The sequence below is a fragment of the Ovis aries genome, chromosome 6, assembly GCF_016772045.2.
Source record: "Ovis aries strain OAR_USU_Benz2616 breed Rambouillet chromosome 6, ARS-UI_Ramb_v3.0, whole genome shotgun sequence".
Taxonomy (NCBI): domain Eukaryota; kingdom Metazoa; phylum Chordata; class Mammalia; order Artiodactyla; family Bovidae; genus Ovis; species Ovis aries.
The window spans coordinates 93223876-93249383 of record NC_056059.1 but is presented as its reverse complement, the minus strand read 5'-3'; the positions used below and the strand labels follow the sequence as shown (position 1 = coordinate 93249383).

Here is a 25508-nt window from a genome sequence, read left to right as displayed (position 1 = left end):
GGAAGGAAAGAAAGGTATGTTCTAAAGATGGCAAAACCAAAGAGAGAAGGAGAGTTGTTCCTACCGATCACAGATGGGCCATATCAGCCCTGAATCAACTATTTTCAGACTTCCTTTATGTGAGAGAAAAATAAAATGTATTTTGTTTGTGACTGTTATTTCTGATTTCTTTTACTAGCAGCAAATTGCTAGTAAATTGACATATGGTATGATTTGAGAAGTACTATTCTCAATTAATGAATTAAACAAATGTTCCGTGAGCATTATTTGTCAGACAGTCTGTGATGCTGTGTCTGATAGCACACAGGGATAAAGACAGAGCTTACAGTCTAGGAAGTGAATGATGGATATGTACTTACATGGATAATTGCAGTATAGGTAATAGGGTGGTTCAGTTTGCATACTGCATAAAAACATCGCCTCTTGAGAAACCTATATGCAGATCAGGAAGCAACAGTTAGAACTGGACATGGAACAACAGACTAGTTGCAAATAGGAAAAGGAGTACATCAAAGCTGTATATTGTCACCCTGCTTATTTAACTTATATGCAGAGTACATTATGAGAAATGCTGGGTTGGAAAAAGCACAAGCTGGAGTCAAGATTGCTGGGAGAAATATCAATCACCTCAGATATGCAGATGATACCACCCTTATGGCAGAAAGTGAAGAGGAACTAAAAGCCTCTTGATGAAAGTAAAAGAGGAGAGTGAAAAAGTTGGCTTAAAGCTCAACATTCAGAAAACGAAGATCATGGCATCTGGTCCCAATACTTCATGGGAAATAGATGGGGAAACATTGGAAATAGTGTCAAACTTTATTTTTTTGGGCTCCAAAATCACTGCAGATAGTGACCGCAGCCATGAAATCAAAAGACGCTTACTCCTTAGAAGAAAAGTTATGACCAACCTAGACAGCATATTGAAAAGCAGAGACATTACTTTGCCAACAAAGGTCCGTCTAGTCGAGGCTATGGTTTTTCCAGTGGTCATGTACGGATCTGAGAGTTGGACTGTGAAGAAAGCTGAGCGCCAAAGAATTGATGCTTTTGAACTGTGGTGTTGGAGAAGACTCCTGAGACGCCCTTGGGCTGCAAGGAGATCCAACCAGTCCATTCTGAAGGAATGATGCTAAAGCTTAAACTCCAGTACTTTGGCCACCTCATGCGAAGAGTTGACTCATTGGAAAAGACTCTGATGCTGGGAGGGATTGAGGGCAGGAGGAGAAGGGGATGACAGAGAATGAGATGGCTGGATGGCATCACCGACTCGATGGACGTGAGTCTTAGTGAACTCTGGGAGTTGGTGATGAACAGGGAGGCCTGGCGTGCTGCAATTCATGGGGTTGCAAAGAGTTGGACACAACTGAGCAACTAAACTGAACTGAACTGAAGAGGTCAGTGGGAGCTGTGTTATGACAGATTGTGTTCACCCAGAGGGAGAAGTTTTCTAGTTCATCTCCACAAACGGGACACTTCAAAAAAAAAAAAAAAAAAAGACTAAAATTCAACTAATAATAATGCCTTACTGGCATTTCATTCAGTGATTTCCAAATTTATTGTAGCAGCAGTTAGCCTTCTTTGAAAGAATTTTCATGTAGGAACAAGATGTTCAGATGTTTTGGTTGTAGAGGTCTAACTCAAATTAGTTTGGATGTAGAAGAAAATTACTAGTTAATTTAATCATACTTACTGTAGTAGGGGTGAGCACAGTGTGCTAAGAAAATACTCACTAGGGCTTCCAGAGGGGGCTTTGCAAAGGAAGTGATGCTTGAGTTAAATCGTGACGGATGATTTCAAGAGGAGGACAAAATAGGAACGAGCACACCATGCTGAAGGAATATCATCAGCAAAAATACCTAAGAGAGCATGCCCTGTTTCAGAAACAGCAATAGCTCACTAAAGGCCAGAAGTGACAGAGATAGTGATAGTAAGTAAGAGATCATTAAGGAATAGTTATGCTTGTGAAATTAGGTTTTAGTTTACAAATTATGGAGAAGTCACTGAAAGATTTTAAAGAGCAGAGTAATATGAATAAAATATATTCTAGGAAGATGTTATGCTTGTGCTCATGTTCAGTTGTGTCTCAGTTGTGTCTGAGTCTTTGTGACCCCCATGGACTGTAGCCTGCCAGGTTACTCTGTCCATGGGATTCTCCAGGCAAGAATACTGGAGTGGGTAGCCATTCCCTTCTCCAGGGCATCTATCCGAGCCAGGGATCGAACCTACATCTCCTGCATTGGCAGGTGGATGCTTTACACTGTACCACCTGCAAAGCCTGATTAACAAGGAGTACATTAATGGACAAAATGCAAAAAACTCAGGCTTTAGGCGATACCACGTTATGGTGCATTGAGATGGAGGGACTAGAGTAATACAAATATTTAGTATGTCAAGCTGATTATGGGAAGAAAAGTTAAAAATGATTCCTAGGATGAATTGGGTGACCATTCATATGGTTACAGAATCATTAGCATGGTAGTACAATTTTAATGGGAAAGGTCAGGAATAGATTTTGGAGGAAAGACAACAAGCTCTGTTTTAAACATACTGATTTTGAAATATGCAGACTGTCCAAATGGAAATACCTAGGAGGAAATTAACAATATAGATGTGAATGTCTGGTGAGAACTCTAAATTGGAGACATAGATTTGGGTGTTATAAGCATAAAGATGGTAGTTAAAACTTGGAGACACGGCTATCAAAGACTCGAAGAGTGTGTTTGAGTCCAATTTAAAAAATATATGGAAGTCTCAAAGAGGAAAAAGGGGTCTATTATGGTCACATGCCACCAAATATCTTCTCACTAAGCAGTGTCTTAAATTGCCATTGTTGTGATTTATATTTTTAAGTTACAGTTGTATCTCTATGTAACCACCTCTTAAAAATATCACTGGGGAGAATTAAACAAATGACAGGGTAGAAGAATGAAGAGAGTAGCTGAACTAGGTATCTAGAAATCAGTTTCTAAAACTGACTCGCCATTGACCGCCTGGCTGATATTCAGCAAGTCACTTTGCTTCAGGTTCCTCATGCGGAAAATAAGGCAGTAAGATCAGGTGACCTTCAACGTTTGGTAAACTATGATTCAACCAATAAGACTGTCCTGTTGTAGTTTAGATCAGTAACTTTCAAATTTATTTAGCAAAATTTAACCTTCTTTGAAAGACCTTTCATGCATAAACACAACATATTGATCAGGATGTTTGATTGCAGAGGTCTAAGTCAAGTTAGTTCAGACATACAAGAGAATTTACTAGTTAATATAACTGCACTGTGAGTAGTTGGATCCCCAGGCTGACTGGAGCCTGACACTGGTGTACCCCCCGGGACTTACTCTCCACACTTCTCGTCTCTGTGTGATGGATTCACTCTACACAAAGCGGAGAGTAGCCATTGGCCACTCTCAAAACTTCCTTATTCTTCCCTGCCTTCTCGTCTCAGATTACTATGATGGTGGACTAGCTCTTCTTCCTTTAGTTCTGCCTGGAAACATTCTGAGGAAGAACTCTGCTTGCTTTGACTTGAGTCATATGCCCAGAAGGGCACGGCATCCCACTCCACTATTCTTGTCTGGAGAATCCCATGGGCAAAAAGCCCAGAGGGCTACAGTCCATAGGGTTGCAAAGAGGCAGACAAGACTGAAGTGACTTAACACGTATGCACGTAGTCAGGAAGTTGGGGGACTCTCTTGAGATGCAACTGTCACTAGAATCATCTGTTTGTAGTACGAGGAATAGTTTCTTCAAAGGGAAGGAGCATTGTTCACAGAAAAAGGAAAATTCAGAAGCAGTCAAATAGATGGTCTATATGTAAAACAGAGGCTTTCTAGTTGTGATCCCACCTATCTGTTCCCCTCTGCATGCCCTAAGTGGTTTCTGAAGCATATTTCTGAAGGCTCCATGAAGATCGCTGAAGTACAACATCAAAATAATTGATTTTATTGATTGAATAGCACACCAGGTACCTCCAAATACTTAAAAAATGGAAGCACTGGATATTTATTGGTGGTGGTCATAGAACTTACATTCCAGAACATTTCTAGAATGTAGGGAAATACTGGAAAGAATGGTGCTGTTGCTGATGGGGCTGGAGTGGAGATTCTGAATATTCGGGGTTCAAGGGACTTGAGACTCGACCCTTGGAGTATAGACAGAAGAAGCAGGAGGACATCAAAATGAATGGGGTCTACTTCATTATTTTGTCTAGGACTAGCATATCATATTGGAGAAGGCAATGGCACCCCACTCCAGTATTCTTGCCTGGAAAATCCCATGGACAGAGGTGCCTGGTAGGCTGCAGTCCCTGGGGTCGATACTAGTCAGACACGACTGAGCGACTTCACTTTCACTTTTCACTTCCATGCATTGGAGAAGGAAATGGCAACCCACTCCAGGGTTCTTGCCTGGAGAATCCCATGGAAGAGGATCCTGGTGAGCTACAGTCCAAAGGGTTGCAAAGAGTTGGACACAACTGAGCACACAGCGTATCATACAGTAAGCGTATTATTAAAAATGGTGGAAAATGTTTATCTTTGACCAAGAGAGTGGAATGGTCCTCGGTGTCGTCCATAATCATACTAGAGAAAGGAACAAATAGGAAGTTGATGAAAAGAGAGAGCTGATGGACTGGAAGAGGTGTGGAGGCAATGAATGAAGCCATTTTTTTCTTAGATGAACATACCCAAGGTCAAAAAATATTAGACATGAGGATAAAAGGGGAGGGAGGAAGACGAATAAGATGAGTAAAGATGGGAAGATGGAGAGGAGTATAATTCAATAAAAGATAGAATATGTCACTGGAATATAGTTTGGAGGACCTGTCAGGAGGTCTGGGAATTAAAAATTTAAGATCACCTTGATTAATACCTATTTAAATGTTGTTATAATGAATATCAGGTAAATTATATTTATTTTATTAATTATAGTTTACTAAATAATTTAAATGTAATACTTGAAAAGTTTTACAGCTATTAGTATAGAAATGTGTACTAATATCAATAAAATAATATTTGATTCTTTATAAAGTAGTAATAACATTCTTAAGTTAAAATTTAAATCTTTGCCTTTTGAGCAAGCTGCTCAACAGAATTTCAGAAAACAAAGGAATATAGTTATAAGGGATTTTATAGATCTGGCTACCCATGCTACCAACAGAAAAAACATGGAGAGATCAGATTTACTCAGATAAAATATTAATTGCTAATTTGGAAAAGACGCAGGTGGTCACTAGAACCTTTTTTTTTTTGAGAAGTAATGAACCAATTCTGTTATAATGCAAATAAACATAAGTGTTTTCAGAACAAGTTGTACCCTACACAGTTCTACTATTAAACCATTTTGGTCAAAAAGGCCTTACTTAACCCAGATTTTTACTTGAATAAATCACTTCTTTAAAGAAATATTTTCTTATTGTGTTGTTATTAAAAATTTTTTTTCAATATATGCCTCCTTCTCTTTCAGTTCCCTAAAAACTCAGTTTTCAAAATCGCTCTCTACTTTTTTCTATACTTTCGCTTTCATAGACTTGTGTTCTCTTTCTCTCTTCTTTTAAATCTTCATTGAAAAATTGCAACCTCTGTCAAACATGGAAAATTCTCATGAAATTAGCTATCAAAATCAGGTTACTATTCTTTTGTTAACTTTGAACTACTATAAAGCTGCTTTTTAAAAATGGCTTAGGTACTACTCTTTTGTTATTGGAATGTCTTTTGGAGATTTATGAGGGAATTTTAAAAATATCAGTGAAGATAAAGATTTCTCAGATTTTGTACAGGGCCAGCTATTTGAAAATTATTATTCCTTTAATTTCAATCTTCTTCCAAATGAGAAAAACAGCCTATTTTTTGGACAATATGGTTATACTCATTAATATATGAAAATATGGCTTTCCTGTTTTTTAGGGCAAGCCAATCTATTTTCCACGGTGTAAAGAGAACAGCCCTGACAGTAGAGATTATTTAAGCTTAACTTGCATTCAACTGCTCTTTTTTAATAATAAAATTCACTATTCTTAACTCTATCACAATTGTAATTACTCAGTGGATGGTGATGCATTTAGTATTTAAATTTAAAGGCCAACAATGAACATGGCCTATGTAAATCTGAACTTCCAGACCAGCAAACCCAAACATTTATCAGTGCTTCTTTACCATCCAGAGGTTCTCTCCTCCTTCCTCACTCCAGTCACTACTGACAGTCCACCCTGTGAGACTGGCAGGTATCACATGGCTCCAGTGAAACTGCTAGTGCCATCAGCTTTATCCTCCTGGGCCTCATTGTGACTATTAATTTTTTGTTACCTTTCAAACTTTCCTTTCTGGTGTGTTCTGTTTCCTGTTTATGGGTTGGCTTCCCCTACAAAGGCTGCAAGCTACTTAAGAACAGGGACCATATATGTTTATTTTTGTATCTCTGATGAGAAATACAATGTCTGGAATATAACACCCTCCAGAGATGTTTACGGTATGAGAATGACTACCTAGGAATCTATTGAATATACATTTACAGGTATTTGAAAAAGTTTAAATCTGTGAGACTATCCCATCATCTGATTTATGTTTTTCAGGTGTTTATTTTCCTCTTTTCTTCACCGTTCGGTAGTATTTCTCCTTGGGGCAAATGTTTCTATGCCAAGGAGAAATGCTGTGGCAAGATGCCACTGAGGCGGGTTTACTATTCTGGGCTCCTGAAGTGACTTGTTTGGCTTTGTCCATTACAAAGCCTTAGAATCAAGATGGTTAGGAATGAGTGGAACTTCTTTTACGATTTCAGACCCATTACAGAAGCTGGTTTGGGGGTGATGTTGCTAGGCAGGGAAATGGAAACAACGCAGATGGAAAACAAAGTAGCCTGCGGTCTTCTACGTCTTGAGGGGCTTCTCTAATTACTCACTCACACTTCCTGGTGACAAAGCTGAAAATAGTGCAATTCTTCTTTTGGTGGACTCTTTCAATAACTGCTCCGTTGTGGCTAAATGATGATTTGCATTTTTACAGCAACTTTTACCCCAAGAGATGAAGACATTTTACATTCAATAATAGGGCCCAAGATTAATTGCAACCAACACCACGTATTTAGTGTGTTAAACACCGCCCCTGTGGGTGGGTGGGTGCGTGGGGAATCCTGAACACTGCTAATATACCCTTGACACTGGTTAAGTGCGCAAGCCCGGAGCAGGCATTGGGAAGATTATGCAAAACTCTGTAAGAGCAGTATTTCGCCTCTAGCGCTGGTTTGTTTTTGGACTGCTCGTGGTAAAAGCTGAAGCTGACTCACACAAACAAAATTAAACCCCATAAACTTAAAATGTCAAGGCCGTATACCCGAAGTAAACATTCATATTCCTAGTTTACTCCTTGCCGTTTTCACTATGATGCTGGCACGGCCAAGCAAATGTATTTCTACCGTGAGGGGAGCCTCAGAAAATAAATAGGACAGAGTTAACGTAGAGCGCCACAGGTTCTTTTATTTACCTGTCGCAATGCAACTTACAGATGTTACACGTTAAAGAAAAAATTAAACCACAGAAGATGTCAGGAAACATTTTCTTCGGTCACTTCCTTCATCTCACCTGGCGTCCCAATCGCCGCCTTGAGCAGCGCTGGCTGGGCTTCGCGGTCAGGCCGCCTCAGGCGACCGCGCAGTAAACAGCGCCGAGTCCCGGCGCGAACACTGGGTGAGGCGGGATCGCTAGTGTCTTCCCGCCACCCCCCGTGGCTTTGCGGCTGTGTCTTTCTGATAACCGACCGGCCTCCCCAGCTCGGCTCTTCACTCATGCCAAGAGAAACGAGTAAGAAAACAGCAAGGGTAAAGGAGAAAATGGGCAAGAGATCTGGCAGCTCCGCGCGCACGCGCACTACGACCAAACGCGGCGCCCTGGGGGCGGGGCCAAGGCTCGGTACTGAAGCTCCGCCTCCTCCCCCCTCACCCCACCCCTCCGCACGGGGGAGTGACTGACTCTCGCCAGCCCCTCCACGTCAATCAACCCTCCTCCTTCTCGCACTCTCCGCACCTTGTTATTAATCTCAATACCGATATCGCGCGGACGCCTCTCCCCCGACTCTCGGGGGTGTGAACGTGTGTGAGCGAGAGCGGAGGCACCGAAAGCTGGCGTCTCGGTGCAGCACTCTCGGCCCCGGCAGCAGCAGGCGCAGCAGCAACCCCCGCAGCGGCGGCAGCCCCAGCGCCAGGAGGCCAAGGCCAAGGCCAGGCTCTGCGCGGCTCTCGGAGTAATAGCCGCGGCTTCAGCGGCTGCGGGGGCGCAGCTTCCTCGGGCAGGGGCCTTCGCGTCGGCGGCCGCGGCCGCGGGGCCTCTCCTGCGCGTCCAGGGTCACCGTCCCCGAAGCCCGGCGGCGCGGCCCTCGGTCCCCTCCCCGCCCCCCATCCGTCTCCTTCTCGCTCCCCTCAGCCGCCCTCCTCGCCGCCGCCTTTGCGGTTCCTCAGGCGGCCCGGCCCGGCCCGCCCGCCCCGCGTCCCCTCCGGCCGGTGCCTCTCCCCCCGGCGGGCTGCCTGCATGTCTTTGCTGCCCTCAGCCCCGCCGCCACCGCCGCCGCCGCCTCCCCCGCCGCCGCAGCACCAGCAGCAGCCGCCCCGCCGCCGCCGCCGCCGTCGCCGCCCGGACCCCGGCGCGCTGAATGCAGGTGAGGAGGGGGGCGCAGGCCCTCGGGGGACCCCAGGCCCGGGCGCTCTGCGCGCCCGTCCCGCGCGAGCCGGGATCTGGGCCCGGCCGGCCGCCGCCGCGGCTTCCCTTCGGGGCGGGCTGGCGGGAGCGAGGCCCGCCCGTGGGTGTTTGTGTTTGCGTCTGCGGCCGCGGCTCCAGAGGGGAAGCATCTGTGGGGGCCGGGTGCGCGCGCGCGCGCGCGCGTGTTTGTATGTGTGTGTTTCCCCTGCCGCGGGGAAATGGCTGCTGTTGCTTCTTCTGGGCCGGAGGAAGAGAATGAGGTAGAGTGTTTTCGTGCCTTCGAGTAGCATCGAGAGCGTTGGGCAGAGGAGCGCGACTCCCGGGGAAATGAGGTGGGAGAGGGCCGAATGTGCGTGGGGGTGTTGTGCGAGTTGGGACTCCGGCGGGCGAGGACCCACAGCGAGTGGGTGTGTGTCGGGTGCGGGGCTGACCCGCGTCTCTCTCGGAGGCGACGAAGGTTCCGGTGTGTGTGTGTGTGCGCGCGTGCGGTGTATGTGTGTGTGTGTGTTGGGGGGTGGTCCGCGCCCAGGGCCCGGGACTGTGGGGGCCGATTCAGAGTGTCCGGGACCCCCGAGTGGCGCGTCCGTCCCGTCTTTGTGGCCGAGGCTCGGGAGAGCCTCGCAGGTGAGAGCTGCCCCGCGGGGATCTGGGAGGGTGAGTGTGTGCGCGGCTCACGCACGGCAACCGGGCCCGGGAGCCGCGGGTCGGGGCCGCGCCGCTGTTGCCGGGGCCGCGGCAGGAAGCGCGCCGGCCTGCAGCGCGGCCTAACCTCCTCGGCTCCCGCGCGCCCGCCGACCGGCCTCCCTGCCTCCCGCCGGCCTCCCCGGACGCCTCGCGGGGCGCGGGGCCCTGCCTCAGGCCTGGGCAGGTGAGGGTCGGAGGCGGGACGCGCGGATCGCCGCCGCCTCAGCCGCCCCCGCGTCTCCTGAGGAGCGGCGAAGGCAGATTTTGGCGTTCCAACTGCGAGCTCTGCCCCTGGCCGGCGGTGGGACCCGAGGGAAAGTGAATCTAAGCAGTAAATCTCGCGAAGACGCGGTGTCGAGGTCCCTTCTTTTAATCCTTTCCTTAAGGCTGTGTGTGGAGGGACGAAGTACATATTTCCTTTTTTCTTTTTTTCGTCGCAAATACTTTCCCGTTGATAATACTTAAACGCTTTTTTTAAGATAAAATTTTTCTCAGAGGGGCGGGGGAAGAAATGGAAGCTGGCTTCCCTGTCCTGTGGTGATGGTAGGATTGGATGGATTCTGTGCGTTTGAAATTGTTTTATCCTGCCTCCTAGGGGGAAAGGCGTGTACGCGCCGAGCTGAGGAGGTTGGTGAGGAAGAGGAAGTTGCTGGAGCTGTCATCCTCCTCAGCACGGCCAACTCTCGAGCTTAGGCTGTTGGGAGATGCATTGTGTTGAGGGAGTTTGGTACACAGGGGAAGCTCAGGACTGTATTTCAGGGGATACTGCCTTACTGGCTCTAGTTCCCTTAATTATCAATCAAGACAGTCACGTATTGAGTACAAACAAGTTTTCCCTCAGTCTCCAAAACCTAGAGCAAGCCTCCTCTTTTGTCTGCTCTAAGCGTGTGCTCTTAGCTATTTTGAGAGTAGTTTAAGCAGAACGCAGCTGTAAAGGTAGGTCTGCTGCCAGTAGGCGAACGCTGCATCTCAGAACCAAGTATCAGTGGTGTTTGGATGCTTATTTGCTGTTTACTTTATCTTTCTCACTCTCTGATTACGTCTAGTTAGCTCATCTAGCTGAAAGCTCAATGGATGAAATCTTTATATAGATTCGATCCTTGCCGGCCACGCTCTGTGTCATGTACAGAGGTTGCTCCTTTCTGGACCTGGTCTCACAAAGAAATGTTTCCTGCCGTTCGTGGGGAAGTGTCAAGGGGAAGAGGACGAAGGGTGGCGAGCTGTTTTCTGTGACCACTACTGGAAAAACAACACACGTAGTTTAGTGGGCAGAGGACTTGTTTTACAGACCTCAGAACTCTGGCTGTGCCATTTCTCTTAGTTCTTTCACTTTAGGCACGGTACCCAATGTCTCTTAAGTCTGTTTTCTTCATCAGTAACAAGGAGATAAGACATTCATAGTAAGATCCTGAGGATAAATCGAAAACAAAACGACTTTGGGACATAGTAGCTGCTTAGTTAAATATTAGTTTTTTTTTCCTCCTGCAGCCCTGACTGTGGGCACTGAGAAACGTAAGTACAAATTCTCATTGGATTACTGAGAGCAATATTATGTCACCATATGTTAAAAATCAAGACAATAAAATATTTCAGATATACCTTTGATATACTTAAGGTATTGAATATATAAACACAACGTTAAATGTATGTTAGATGTCTTTTTCTTAGAACGAAGACTGTCAGTAAAATAGCCTGTGTCCTTATTTATAGAGACTATCTGGTCATACTTGATTTATTTTCATATTTTTGAATAGGGCATCTTTCAGTTTCATTTACTCTTTTTTTTGAGTTCCTGCTATGTAGTCCTGGAAAAAAATTTTAAGCTATATATAGCACATATATATTAAGACACAGTCAAGTGTAAAAAAGGATCAAGGGCCTAGAGTTTATTTATAAATATAAGTGCCACACAATTCCCATGCAATTGTTTCAGTTCAAAACCAAAAACTTTTGGAATATTTTCCTGAATGGAAGCAAAAATTTTCTATCAGTAATTTCAAAAATCTTCTATCAAAAATCAGCTTTCAGTAATTTTCCATTTTTTAAAATTCTGCGAGGAGTGGTAAATGTGTTCATTTAATTTTAATTGTATTGTGGTGGGAAAAAATAGTGATATGGAGTTTAAAGTAAAGGCAACAGAGAGATCAAATAGTTTTTTTTCTTATTTGCTGAAGTCAGGGTGAAGATGATGTGGGAGGAGTTTCATTAGTTTAAATTTGTAATATCTCTGTTTACTAACACCAGGTTTCCTTAGGCCTTGTATCATTATTATTTATATCAGCAATGTTAAGCTTAAAAAAAAAACCCAAGTAAAGCATTAAAATGTTAACACATTTATGAAGTATGTTTGTGAAGGATAGGGGGGAAAACTTTATTAGAATGAAAAATGTCATGGTTTTTTTAAAGTGTATATGTTATGGGTGTGTGTGCGTTTACAGCGGACAGAATCATATTTAAAGGAAAAATTATTTAAAATTAGGGATAATTTTTAATACTTTAAAAACAATAAAATGGAAATGAATTTTGCCCTTAACTCAGGCAAAATTGGATAATTTTCATTAGACATTTTGAATTATTATTAGATATGAATATTACTATAATAAAATAATTTGTAATTTTTTAATTGGGAGAATGGAGGAAGACATTTTTCTATAATCATGAAAATAAGTGTTAATGAAATAATAAGTGAACAGTGAAGTTTATTATTTACAGTAGGACTCTTCTTGCTGTCATTTAAAGTAGTTACTTTACAAGAAAATTAAGGTGGAAAATTGTTAAGGTTTTAAAATTTAATGTTACTTAAATGGGCTTTTAGATAATCTTTCCAAAATAGCCCTTATAAATGTTTTTAATTAGGGGGAATTGAAATATTTAAGATTCATGCATATTTTACTTTGGGTAATGCTAATTAGGGTAATAAATACATTCCAAAATTTCAGTGGCTTAACACATGTAAGTTTGTATTTTGCTCACATTAACAAACTAGTGCAGGTGCTCCTTGTTAGCAGGCTTGTGGCTTTTCTCCATGTGGTAATCGAGGGACATAGACGCCTTACATCTTATGTCTCCACTGTTCCCTGGAGCCTTGGAGCCCTGCCTGTAACCTACAGGACATTTAAGAACCCCCAAAGACAAACATCTGCCCACATTTCATTGGTAATAATTTGTCACAGAGCCTTATTTGAATGCAAGGGGGATGGGATTGTAGTCCCTGGGTGGTGAACAGCTTGGGGCATTTCATGAAGTTATTTCAGGTGGTAGCATATATTTGTGAAATTATGTCTAAAAGGTGAATTATAATACTTAAAATTGCTTCCCTTCTTCAAAAAGTAAAGTTGTGTGAAGAGGTTGGGGAGCAGTGGGAAGAGAAGCGGAGGGGTAAGAGCCACAGAAAGGAGGAGGAGGAGAGAAGGACCTCTCTTCTAAGGTGGGTTTGAATGACAAGTAAATGTCAGGAGCTATTTAAAGATACAGATTTTACAAAGAGTATTACAATTAGATTTTATAACCTTTAGTGGGTCTCTCCTGTACTCTCCAGTTGTTGATTGCCGTTGTGGTCTACTGGGTTCTGGCTGTTTGAGTTATTTCTCTTTGTACTTTAAAAGCTGTTAACTTTGAATTTCAGTTTCTGAAGTATAGTTTTGTGGGAAACATTCTTTGAATTTTCTTTTTCTGTTGGGATAGAGCATTATCATTATTACTTTGAAGAAATGTCATTTAGATCGACCTTACTGTTTTTTTAATGTTTTCTGTTGCTGTTTTTGTAATTCTGAAGTCATTGTAATTAATATTTTGTGAGCCTTAACCCAGAAAGAGCAATAAAATCATCAAGTAAACAACAAAGACATAATTATTAACTTGTGCTCATGTTTCATGATGAAAATACTACAACTTTCTTTGACCACCTGCACTAATACTGAACCTTTAAATTAACTTTATTTCTGGACAACTTTAATTTTAATTGAATTGCATTTTTTTCTTTTATTGTCTAGGATTGTTCTAATGTGAAAACTTGCTCTAGGTACACTTTTATTTATCTTTATTCTGAAGAATTTGATTAGGAATCTGGGGAGTTTTATGTATTTCTGTATTCCCCAAAAGGAAGATTTTAGAGTAAGTCTGACTAACTTCTATATGCTAAGTAATTTGTAATCTTTTGCATTTTGAAAATTAGAAACCCTATTTGAGGGCCTATTCTGTACCCATTATTATGTTGTTGTTTAGTCACTAAGGTGTATCTGACTTTTTTGCAATCCCATGGCCTGTAGCCTGCCAGACTCCTCTGTCCACAGGATTTCCTAGGCAAGAATACTGATGCGAGTTGCCAGGGGGATCTTCTCTACCCAGGGATTGAACCCATGTCTCCTGCATTGGCAGGCAGGTTCTTTACCACTGAGCCACCAGGGAAGCCCACCCATTATTGTACTGGGTTCTAAAAAGAAAGAAATAGAAGAGACTGTTGTAAAGCTTATAGCTTATGAATAAGTGAAGTAAGACATATAATTTAGTTATTTCAATACAATAAGCGAACAAGTGGGAGTTACTACAATATAAACTCTTTAGAGGCATTCTGAGAGAGTAACAAAATGGATTGGTGGGTGGGCCAGGGACTAAGTTGAGCATTTTTTTGGTTAACAGCTTTTTTTGAGATATAATTCACTTATAGAAGTAGCCTATTTAAAATATATAACTCAGTAGTGTTTAGTATATTCACATTTGTGCAGCTGTCCCAAAATTTATAGAACATTGTAGTCACCTGAAATATAAATCCTGTATTCTTTGAGTTACCTTTCATTTCCCCGTGTCCTTAATTCTGGGCAAACACTGATCTACTTGTATTTCCATATAAATTTTAGGATTAGCTTATCAATTTCTGCAAAGAAGTCAGCTGGCATTTTGATAGGAATTGTGTAAGTCTGTAGCTCGATTTGAGGAGCATTGCCATCTTGACAATTTTAAATGTCTTCCTGTTTATGAAAATGCTTTATGAAAAATCTTTCCATTTATTTAGATCTTTAATTTGTTTTGACAGTGTTCTGTAGTTTTCAGAGTGTAAATGTTAAGCTTCGTTTGTGGTATTATTCCTTAATATTTTATTCTTTTAAGTGCTGTTGTAAAATGAATTCTTTATTTCATTTTTGGGCTGCTCACTGTAAATGTATAAGAATACAATTGACTATTGTGTGTTGATCTTGTATTTTGCAGCCTTGCTGAACTTGATTATTAGTTCTAATAGTTGTTTTTTAAATGGATTCCCTCTGGTTTTCTGTATACCAAGGATCATGTCACTTGTAAATAAGTTTTACTTCTTTTCCAGTCTGAATGCGTTTTATTTTGTTTTCTTGCTTAACTGCCCTGGCTAAACCCTTCAGTCCTTTGTTGAAAAGAAGTGTCAAGAGCTGATATTCTTGTCTTGTTTCTGGTCTTGGGAGGAAAGCATTCTTTCTTCCACTATAAACTATGATACTGGTTGTGGGGTTTTCATAGATGCTGTTTATCAGATCGAGGAAGTTTCCTTCTGTTTTAGTTTGTTGAGTGTTTTTATCATGAAGGGGTGTAGAGGTTGAGTTTTGAGGGAAATATGAAATAAGTGAAAAAAAAAAATGAAGATGCTAAGACCGCTAGCAAGTGGCAGATAACGATGATTAACTTGTTTGGGAAAGAGGGGCTAAGCTTTTCCCCCTTCTTTTCTCTCTTCTTTATCCCTTTCATGCTCTTTAATTGTCTTCCTATTAATCTGTATACACATTTGGAGGCTCTTTCATCCTTTAGTGAAGATTTTTTGAGTAATTCATATTTCTTGATCAGTGGAGAATATTGCTACTTTTGAAAACATTTATTAAAAACAGTGTGGAGAATTTTTAAAATTAGTTTGATGGCTAGATTGGAGGGGGACACAGGAAGCAGGGAGAAACTAAATCATAAATGAATTACTAAACATAGAACCTTGAGTATTCTTTGGAAGGACTGATGAAGCTCCAATACTTTGGCTACCTGATGCAAAGAGCTGACTCATTGGAAAAGACCCTGATGCTGGAAAAGATTGAGGGCAGGAGAAGGGGGCGACAGCAGATGAGATGGTTGGATGGCATCACCGATTCAATGGACATGAGTGCGCAAACCCTGGGAGATGGTGAAGGACAGGGAGGCCTGGTGTGCTGCAGTCCATGGGGTTGCAAAGAGTTGTACATGACTTGGTGACTGAACAACAACAAAACAATTGAAAAAAAGGGAACAAACCTTTGTGATATCAAGCGTATGTTTAATTAAGAATTCCATGTTTACTTTGAACCTGGCTGTCACCTGACTTTTTTCCCAAAACATTTCAGAATCAATTGTTTTGCTTCTGTAAGTTTTCTGCATAGTTTTCTATGAAATTTAATAGATTTTGAAAGGAAATTTTGTGCTCCAAGGTAAGGTTATATTTCACTTGATGTGGTGATTATTCCTCATTTACTTTTTGAAATTTTCATTGTTTTCATGCAGCTACATTCTGATTAAATAATGTTTTTTTAAAAAATTTCTGTCCCTCATGTAAGCCTCAGAAATCAAGTAACTTTGGGTCTAGCTAGGAATCCTTCAGTTTACAAGGCAAAAACTGATAAGTAGTAACAGAATTTTTGTTTTGTATTCTCTTTTGTAGCAGGATTATTACTTTTCATTAATTTTTTAGTCACCTTATAATCTCTCTACAAGTAAAATTTTATTTCTAATTTTTTGAGGAATAAGTAGTTCACCTTGCTGTGAGGCTCAATATTTCATACTAAGTGGACATCTGGTAATCGGGGCTTTTAGTTTGTTTTCATTTATTAACAGTAGAAATTAGTGACCCAGATTGGTGATACAAGATAGAAGTTACTACACTTTATCTTTCTTAGTATTCATCTTGAACCTCTCTCTGTAATCTTACACAATTTAGAATCTTTATTTTTCTTTTCCTAAATTACTTAGATTCCCTAAGTGAATAAAATTGATCAGTTATATAATACTAGTTACAAATACTGCTACAAGAATAGAATAAATTTAAGATACACCAACCTTAATTTCTTTCTATACAAAGACTTTGTTGGGATCTTTACATATATATCCGTTGCTTTCTGATCATACTGTTTATATTTAAGTAAAACCAAAAAAAAAAACTGACAGCATATGTTGAGCTATAGATTCCTATGTAGTGTAGTCTCCTGCAAAATTGACATACATATTTATGGAATAATATATTGCGATTATGTACAGAATGATAACCTTGAAATAACGAGAACGTGAATCACCAAAGTGTATCTAACCTATTAATAAATACTTATTAAGCTTCTGCTGGCTATGTACTGTTATATTCGGGATTCTGGGGAATACGTTCAAAATATAGTCTTTCATACTAGAAAGTGGAACTTGTGTTTATTGGACTACTGAATACTAAGGACTGTGAAAGCCATCCCCTTCACTTTTAAATATGTAATCTAAATTAGTATTCATAAAAATCCTGTGAATTAGACAGTATGATTCTCATTCTCTTGCTGCTTAAGAATTGAGCCTTCGATCCTCACTTTTCTAGTTCTAGGGAAAATTATTTAACTTCTCCATGCTTTAGTTTCCTCATCCGTAATAGGGAGATAGTTAATTGATAGTTTTTATCTTACAGGGTTGTTGTGAGGGTTAAATGAAATAGTCATAAAGTGCTTATAACAGTGTGGCACATCCGAAGTAAAAAAGCAAAGCAAAATCAGAAAACTCTTATGTGATAGCTATGACTGTTTCTTGTTAGGAGCCATTCAAGTTAAATTGCAAACCTTAAACATTGGAGAAGGAAATGGCAACCCACTCCAGTGTTCTTGGCTGGAGAATCCCAGGGACGGGGGACCCTGGTGGGCTGCCGTCTATGGGGTCGCACAGAGTCGGACATGACTGAAGCGACTTAGCAGCAAACATTGAAAAACCAGTATTTAAAACAAGGTCTGTTTGACTCCAAAATATTTACTCTTAACACTACTTTCACTTAGAGTGGATGTAAGCCTGAATAAGTAGTAAGCTAGTGAAGGCAAGTATGCTAAGTAACAAAGAACATTAAATGCTGTATCATATACCAGAGTACATATGGGTGTGTAGCCTTCAGGGATACAGACAGGAGGTAGAAGTTGATCTCACCTGTATAGTTAGAAGGAAGGAAAGGAAAAGTTAATGGATTACAGCAGCATTCTTGCTTGTTTTCCAACATCCATTATTGCTGTTTTAACTTCTGTTTCTTTGTATGTGTTATCACCAGAGAAATCCTTTGAAGATTTATTCAGTATTTAAAATTCTTAATAATATTACTATTTTTTGGTTGCCTATTTTGTGCTAAGAATAGGAGTTGGCAAAATTTGTATGTGAAGGGCCATAAGGTAAACATTTTGGCTCTGTGGGTCGCAAGATCTCTGTTCTGTATTCTTCTTTGGTTTCTTTCTTCCTTTTTTTGTTAAGTAAACAATCCTTTAAAAATGTAAAACCATTCATTGCTGGCAGGCCAAGCTGTAGTTTATTGACTCCTGTGCTAGGAGATTTACATGAATTAACTTCTTGTCAGAATCTTGGCAAAATTGATATTATCAATTCCTATTTTGTATTTGAAGAAACTGAAGCTTAGAGAGGCAAATTTGATGAAAGTCACATAGCAAATAAATGACACAAGAGGTCGAATTCAGATTTAGGTCATGGGAATTCCTCAGCTTGTCTGCTTTCCAGCATATCCTGCTGCTACTTACTGCTTTTGGAATAAAATGGAGCTTTCATAGCATTATATGTGAGGCTCATTATGATATTGTCCCCTTGTACCTTTCCAGTTTTATCATTTATTACTCTTCTCTCTTCAAACATATTCTCGAGCCTGGCCAAAATGAGTGACTTATATAGTCTGGTTTGTGCTTTATATGTGCTTACAATACCTTATACTTTATGACCTCACGGACTTCTTTAATAATTCACGTTAGGTGCTCCAACTCCAGGAAACCTTGCTTCCTCCTTCTAGTCTTTGCTTTATGCTCTTTTTCTGTTCTCCCTTAGCATCTGTGCATCCCTCTTTTGTGACATTTACCACACTGTCTTGTATTTACGTGGTTTATGTCTCTTGCTTTCTCATTAGACAGATTTTTAAAGAATATTTATTTGACTGCACCAGGTCTTAGTTGTGGCATGCAAAATTTTAATTGCACCATTTGGGATCTAGTTCCCTGACCAGGGGTTGAACCCTGGGCTCCAGCATTATGAACATGGAGTCTTAGCCAGTGGAACACCAAGGAAGTCTGTGTGCTGAGTCACTTCAGTCATATCAGACTCTTTGCAGCCCTCTGGACTGTAGCCCACCAGGCTCCTTTGTCCATAGGATACTCCAGACAAGAATACTGGAGTGGGTTGTCACTCTTTCCTCCAGGAGATCTTCCCAACCCAGGGATCGAACCAGTGTCTCATGTCTGCAGGCAGGTTCTTTACCACTGGTGCCACCTGGGAAGCCAAGAGGAGTCTCCTAGACTGAGATTTAAGTATTTGTTACAAAATAGGAGCTTAACCCCTACTATGTACTAAGTGTTTAGTATATTTTAGGGGCCTGGTAACTGTTTGTTGAATGAATGAATGAATGAATCAAATGTCATTGCAAATCATAAAAGTTATATCTGCAAATATGTAGTAGCAGAAAGTCATGTATCCAGCTTCGAGGAGGAAAGGGACATTGAGTTAATATCTGGTTAAATTCTGGAATTTCAGTATGAACAGGGAGGTGATAAGGCAAACTGGAGTATGATTATTATGGAGAGGCTTGAATGAGGAATTTCAGTTTTCTCCTAGGTTTAACTGTAGAGCACTGGGTGGCTTTTTACATTTGTAAATTAGATTTCTGTTATTAATACGTGAATTTTATGTCATGATATTGTTTGAATGATATAGGACATGACTACAGAATTGTTTTGATTAATAATTATTAATAGTTATTGCAGATATGGCTCTAGGATCATGTCATTATCAACACTATTAAAGACATTGGGAGCATTGAGTGATTTGGAGAGATTGGGGCAGTTTGAAAATAATTGTTTAAGAAGATTAATCTGGTTGAGGTATGCAGAATCAGTTGAGATCAGAATGAGAGAAGGGAGGCTCTTTTTTAAAGAATTAAAATATGAAGTGATACGTCAGGAGAGAGATCTGTGTCAATTGGGATAGAAAAGAAAGCTTTTAAGTAACATCAGTGATAGAAAATGAAGGAAGAAGTCAGAGGCAGCTGAAAAATCTGGAGGAGGATATGATTTGGGGAAGAAAAGTTTGAATTTTGTATTAGACAAACTGATTAAAATTGGAATTTATTTATTTTTGTCTGAATTTAGGCCCTGCTTACTTTATGCCTGAATAATTAGAATAAGCTATGATTGTCTGTCTAATGTGTTGCACTTGGCTATGAGTGGATGTTTGGTTATATGGACTCTTTGGCAGTCTGGAGAAGACTGTGGAGCCTTTTTAGAATAATGATTTTAACTGAATGAAATAGGATTAAAAAGGAATGTGTTATATTGAAATACAAAAAAAAATATGTGATATATTAATATATGTGCCCCTTTATCAATGCAGTTAAAAAACAAGATCTAGCGGTGAGTCTAATAACTACCATAATTTTAAAGTAGTGATATATATGTAGATGATATTTTGAGTTATATGTAACAACTAATGTGATATGAAAATACAACTTGTATTAGTGATAAAAATCACGAGTACTGCTAATATTACTATGGTAGATTGTCTAGGTCTGGTTGAAAGAGGTACTAAACTTTAATAATTAGAGGTTAGTGAACCTAGGGATAAAATTTTTTTTCTTTTACAAATTTACATTCTCTGAGATTTCTGGATCCCAGGTTAATAATCTTTGCTGTATTGTCTCCTGGTTTTAATTTGCTGTGTGTATTTTTGTCATATTATTCTTTTTCTTTGGAGACGGTAATATTGTTTCATGTTTACTTTTGCAAATAATTATGTGCTCTTTGTGTAAAAAAAAAAAAAGACGCTAAAAGACCATAATTTTCTGGTTATCCTGTCTCATGGAAATCAAGACTGTTAGTAGTATAATATGTATAGGAATAGATATCCATTATCTATTTCTGGGTAATATGACCTTATATAACCATATTAACATAATAAAATTTCTTGTTGTTCAGTCACTCAGTCGTGTCTGACTCTTTGCAACCCCCTGGACTGCACACGCCAGGCCTCCCTGTCCTTCACCATCTCCCGGAGCTTGCTCAATCTCATGTCCATTGAGTCATTGATGTCATCCTCTTCTCTTCCTGCCTTCAGTCTTTGCTAGCATCAGAATCTTTTCTAATGAATCAGTTCTTCACATCAGGTGGCCCAACTATTGGAGCTTCAGCTTCAGCATCAAACCTTCCAATGAAAATTCAGGCTTAATTTCCTTTAGGTTTGACTGGTTTGATCTCCTTGCAGTCCAAGGGACTATCAAGAGTCTTCTCCAGCATCACAGTTCAAAAGCAGTATGATCCAACTATCGTATCCATACATGACTACTGGAAAAACCGTTGCTTTGACTATAGAGACCTTTGTTGGCAAAGTAATGTCTCTGCTTCTTAATATGCTGTCTAGGTTCTTCATAGCTTTTTTGTCCAAGAAGCAAGTATCTTTTAATTTCATGCTGCAGTCACCATCTGCAGTGATTTTGGAGCCCCCCAAAATAAAGTCGGTCACGTTTCCATTGTTTCCCCGTCTATTTGCCATGAAGTGATGGTACTGGATGGCATGATCTTCGTTTTTGAATGTTTGAGTTTTAAGCCAGCTTTTTCACTCTCCTTTTTCACTTTCATAATAAATTAAAAGATGCTTACTCCTTGGAAGGAAAGTTATGACCAACCTAGACAGCATATTAAAAAGCAGAGACATTACTTTGTCAACAAAGGTCTGTCTGGTCAAGGCTATGGTTTTTCTTTTCAGTGGTCATGTATGGATGTGAGAGTTGGACTATAAAGAAAACTGAGCGCCAAAGAATTGATGCTTTTGAACTGTGGTGTTGGAGAAGACTCTTGAGAGTCCCTTGGACTGCAAGGAGATCCAACCAGTTCATCCTAAAGGAGATCCAGTCCTGGGTGTTCATTGGAAGAACTGATGCTGAAGCTGAAACTCCAGTACTTTGGCCACCTGATGCAAAGAGCTAACTCATTTGAAAAGACCCTGATGTTGGGAAAGATTGAGGGCAGGAGGAGAAGGAGACGACAGAGGGATGAGATGGTTGGATGGCATCACTGACTCAGTGGACATGAGTTTGGGTGGATTCCGGCAGTTGCTGATGGACAAGGAGGCCTGGCGTGCTGCAGTTCATGGGGTCGCAAAGAGTTGGACACAACTGAGCAACTGAACTGATACTGTTATTAAAACTTGCTTTTTGATTTAACAGCATATTATTGACAATTTTTCTATCAGTAGATATGCATTTAAAATTTATAGCTTAAAAAATTGAGATATATATCACAAACACAAAATTCACCATTTTCAAGTGTACACTTTGGTGGTTTTAGTGTTTTCACTGTGTTGTGAACCACCACTATTAATTTCAGAACACTTCCATCACCCTCAAAGGAATCTCATACCTATTAGCTGTTCAAATTTTCCATTCATTAATTTGCTGGCAACTACCCATGTGTTTTCTGTCTCTGTAAATTTACCTATTCGAGGCATTTAATGTAAATAGAATCATATAATGTATGACCTTTTGTGTCTGGCTTTTTTAACTTGGCATAATGTTTTCGAGATTATGCCGTGTTGAACCAAGAAACATGACTTCATCCTTTTTATGCCATTGTATGAATATGGGCTTCCCTGGTAGCTCAGACGGTAATGAATCTACCTGGAATTCGGGAGTTTGATCCTTGGGTCAGGAGGATCTCCTGGAAAAAGGAATGGCTAGCCACTCCAGTTTTCTTGCCTGGAGAATTCCATAGACAGAGGAGCCTGACGGGCTACAGTCCATGTAGTCACAAAGAGTTGGATAGACAATATTTTACCTGTTTGCAGCTGATAAATATTTGGGTTGGTGCCAGTTCTTTGGCTGTTATAAATAATTCTCCTAGAAATAGTCATGTAAAGGTTCTTTTTTGGACATAAATTTTCTTTTCTTGAGTATATCCCTAGGAGTGGAATTACTGGATCATCTGTATATCTGGGTTTAACTTTTTGAGGAACTGACAGACTTTTCCACAGCAGCTGCATCATTTTATATTTCCATGTATCATGTTTGTTTTTTTTTAAGTAAAAATTTTTTTCTAAACTTATTTTTAATTGAAAGATAATTGCTTTACAATATTGTGTTGGTTATGCTTTTTAATGACTGGATTGTAGTCAATCTTATTGATGTGCTGTATAATTCAGTCCCCTATTGATTGGCAATTAATTGATTTCCTTATTTTCTGCAGTTATCAACAAACACCTTTGTCTACTGTTTTAAAGGGTAAATTTCTAAAAGTGGACTTGCTAGATTAAGATTTCACATTCAAAATTTTGTTATCTTATCAGGTTGTACTTTTATACTCCTACCAGTTGTGTCTATTTCCCCACACTTTGATATTCAAAAATTATTCAGAGATTATTGCCATTTTGATAATAAAGTCACATGATTAAAAGTCTTCAACTGATGATTAGTGGAGTTACATTTTTTTTACTTTTTTTGGTCATTGTATTTCTTCTTTTGTGATTTGCATGATCATGACCTTTAACCCTGATTTTTCCTTTGGGAGGTCCACATTTTTTTCTTATGGATTTGTAAAAGCTGTTTGTATTTTGGAAACATTACCTCATTGCCCATAAAAAATATTAGAGACCTTTTGCTCCACTTTCCTCTTGAGTTTATGAATTTGCTCTTTGTCTTATGGACATTGAAAATTTTTTATGATGTTTAATTTGTCATTATTTTTCTTTACAGTCTTTACCTTGCTTTGAAAAGTCTTTTTACTCCAAAATCACAAGATTATTATTCTTCATTTTCTTCTAGAAATGTCTAAATTAAACTTGTCATGGTTTAGTAGAGCAGTTTAGATTTTGCAGTTGGATTTAGCCATGTTTAAATTCCAGTCCAGTCACTCACAAGCTGTGAGATGTTGGATGTTTCACAGCTTCTCTGTATTTCAGCTTTCTCATTGGTAAAATGGCAATTAACAAGTAGTTTATAATTTTAGAAAAATTTAATGTATAATGCATGCAAATCATTTAGCACAGTATCTGGACATATACTGGGCTTTTGATACATGTTTTCTTCTCTCACATTTATAAACTCTTATCTTCCTTCAGCCTACTTAAAATCTAATTCTGAAGATAAGATGGGAAAGTTTCAAGAAGAGAATGGTCCTCAGTTTTTAAAACCAGAGAAACACGCAGAATGAATATTGACTGAAAAAGGGATTGAAAATCAGTTTAGTAATTTGAGTCCATATATGTTTAATAAGAATACTTTTTATTAGAGTGTAAGAGAGACAGACATATTTTAATAGGATGAGGACTAAATAAAGCCATACAATGTACATGAAGGATAAGTTCAGTTCAGTCGCTCAGTCATGTCCGACTCTTTGCAACCTCACGGACTGCAGCACGCCAGGCTTCCCTGTCCATCGCCCACTCCCAGAGCTGGCTCAAACCCATGTCCATTGAGTTGGTGATGTGATCCAACCAGCTCATCCTCTGTCATCTGTTTCTCCTGCTGTCTTCAGTCTTTCCCAGCATCAGGGTCTTTTCAAATGAGTCAGTTCTTCATATCAGATGGCCAAACTATTGGAGCTTCAGTTTCAGCGTCAGTCCTTCCAGTGAATATTCAGGACTGGTTTCCTTTAGTATTGACTGGTTTGATCGCCTTGCAGTTCAAGGGACTCTTTCAAGAGTCTTTTCCAACATCACAATTCAAAAGCATCAGTTCTTCCTACTCAGCTTTCTTTATGATCCAACTCTCACATCCATACATGACTACTGGAAAAACCATAGCTTTGACTGTACAGACCTTTGTTGGCAAAGTAATGTCTCTGCTTTTTAATATGCTGTCTAGGTTTGTCATGGCTTTTCTTCCAAGGAGCCAAGTGTCTTTTAATTTCATGGCTGCACTCACTGTCTGCAGTGATTTTGGAGCCCCCCAAAATAAAGTCTTTCACTGTTTCCATTGTTTCCCTATTTTCCATGAAGTGATGGGAACAGATGCCATTACCTTCGTTTTTTTGAATGTTGAGTTTTAAGTCAGCTTTTTCACTCTCGTTTTTCTCTTTCATCAAGAGGCTCTTGAGTTCTCCTTTGCTTTCTGCCGTAAGGATGGTGTCATCTGCATGTCTGAGGTTATTGATATTTCTCCCAGCAATCTTGATTCCAGTTTGTGCTTCATCCAGCCCAGAGTTTCTCATGATATACTCTGCATAGAAGTTAAATAAGCAGCGTGACAGGCTTTGACGTACTCCTTTTCCAATTTGGAACCAGTCCATTGTTCCATGTCTGGTTCTAACTGTTGATTCTTGGCCTGCATACAGATTTCTCAGGAGGCGGGTAAGTTGGTCTCTTTAAGAATTTTCCACAGTTTGTGATCCACCCAGTCAAAGGCTCTAGTGTAGTCAGTGAAGCAAAAGTAGATGCTTTAGTCAGTGAAGTAGAAATAGATCACATGAAAGATGATTTTCACAAATGCAGCATGGATTCATCATTAGTGTATCTCTGAGGAATAGTTGTAATTCTTCCTTTTTCTCTCATAGGTAGAATGTTAAATCACTCACTCAGTTGTGTCCAACTCTTTGTGACCCTGTGGACTGTAGCCCACCAGGCTCCTCCATCCATGGGATTCTCCAGGCAAGAATACTGGAGTGGGTTGCCATTTCCTTCTCCAGGGGATCTTCCCAGGGATCCCAGCGATCAAACCCAGGTCTCCCATATTGCAGGCAGATGCTTTAAGCTCTGAGCCATGTTGGTTAGAGGATAGGATTAGCAGTACAGTGTATATTGTGTGTATAAATTGTACACCAACTTCTACTGCTATTAGTTACAAATTATGATACTTACAGCACATTTCACAATCATCAACCCCTGAAGACTATTGCTCCATTCAAATTTTATTCTTCTTAGTAGCTTATTGTTGAACTTATACATTTCTTTATTAAACTAC

General features: G+C 40.0%; 1 protein-coding gene across 6 annotated transcripts in view; it reads left to right on the top strand.

Annotated features, from left to right (window-relative positions):
* Window positions 1–8256: 8256 nt before the first annotated feature.
* The window catches only part of CNOT6L (CCR4-NOT transcription complex subunit 6 like), a 117207-nt gene continuing 99955 nt past the window's right edge, over window positions 8257–25508 (top strand). For 2 of the 6 annotated variants that reach the window (XM_060417649.1, XM_060417648.1), the window contains exon 1: window positions 18083–25508. This exon is cut by the window's right edge. Coding sequence is in view for 2 of the 6 variants with exons in the window: in XM_012180231.4 (XP_012035621.1) it covers window positions 8936–8940 (5 nt within the window). In the remaining 4 variants the exon portion in view is untranslated. Of the gene's footprint in view, window positions 8640–8796; window positions 9013–9144; window positions 9305–18082 lie in introns of those variants that run through there. The other 4 variants (XM_015096574.4, XM_012180231.4, XM_004009932.5 and 1 more) reach the window with 4 other exon arrangements.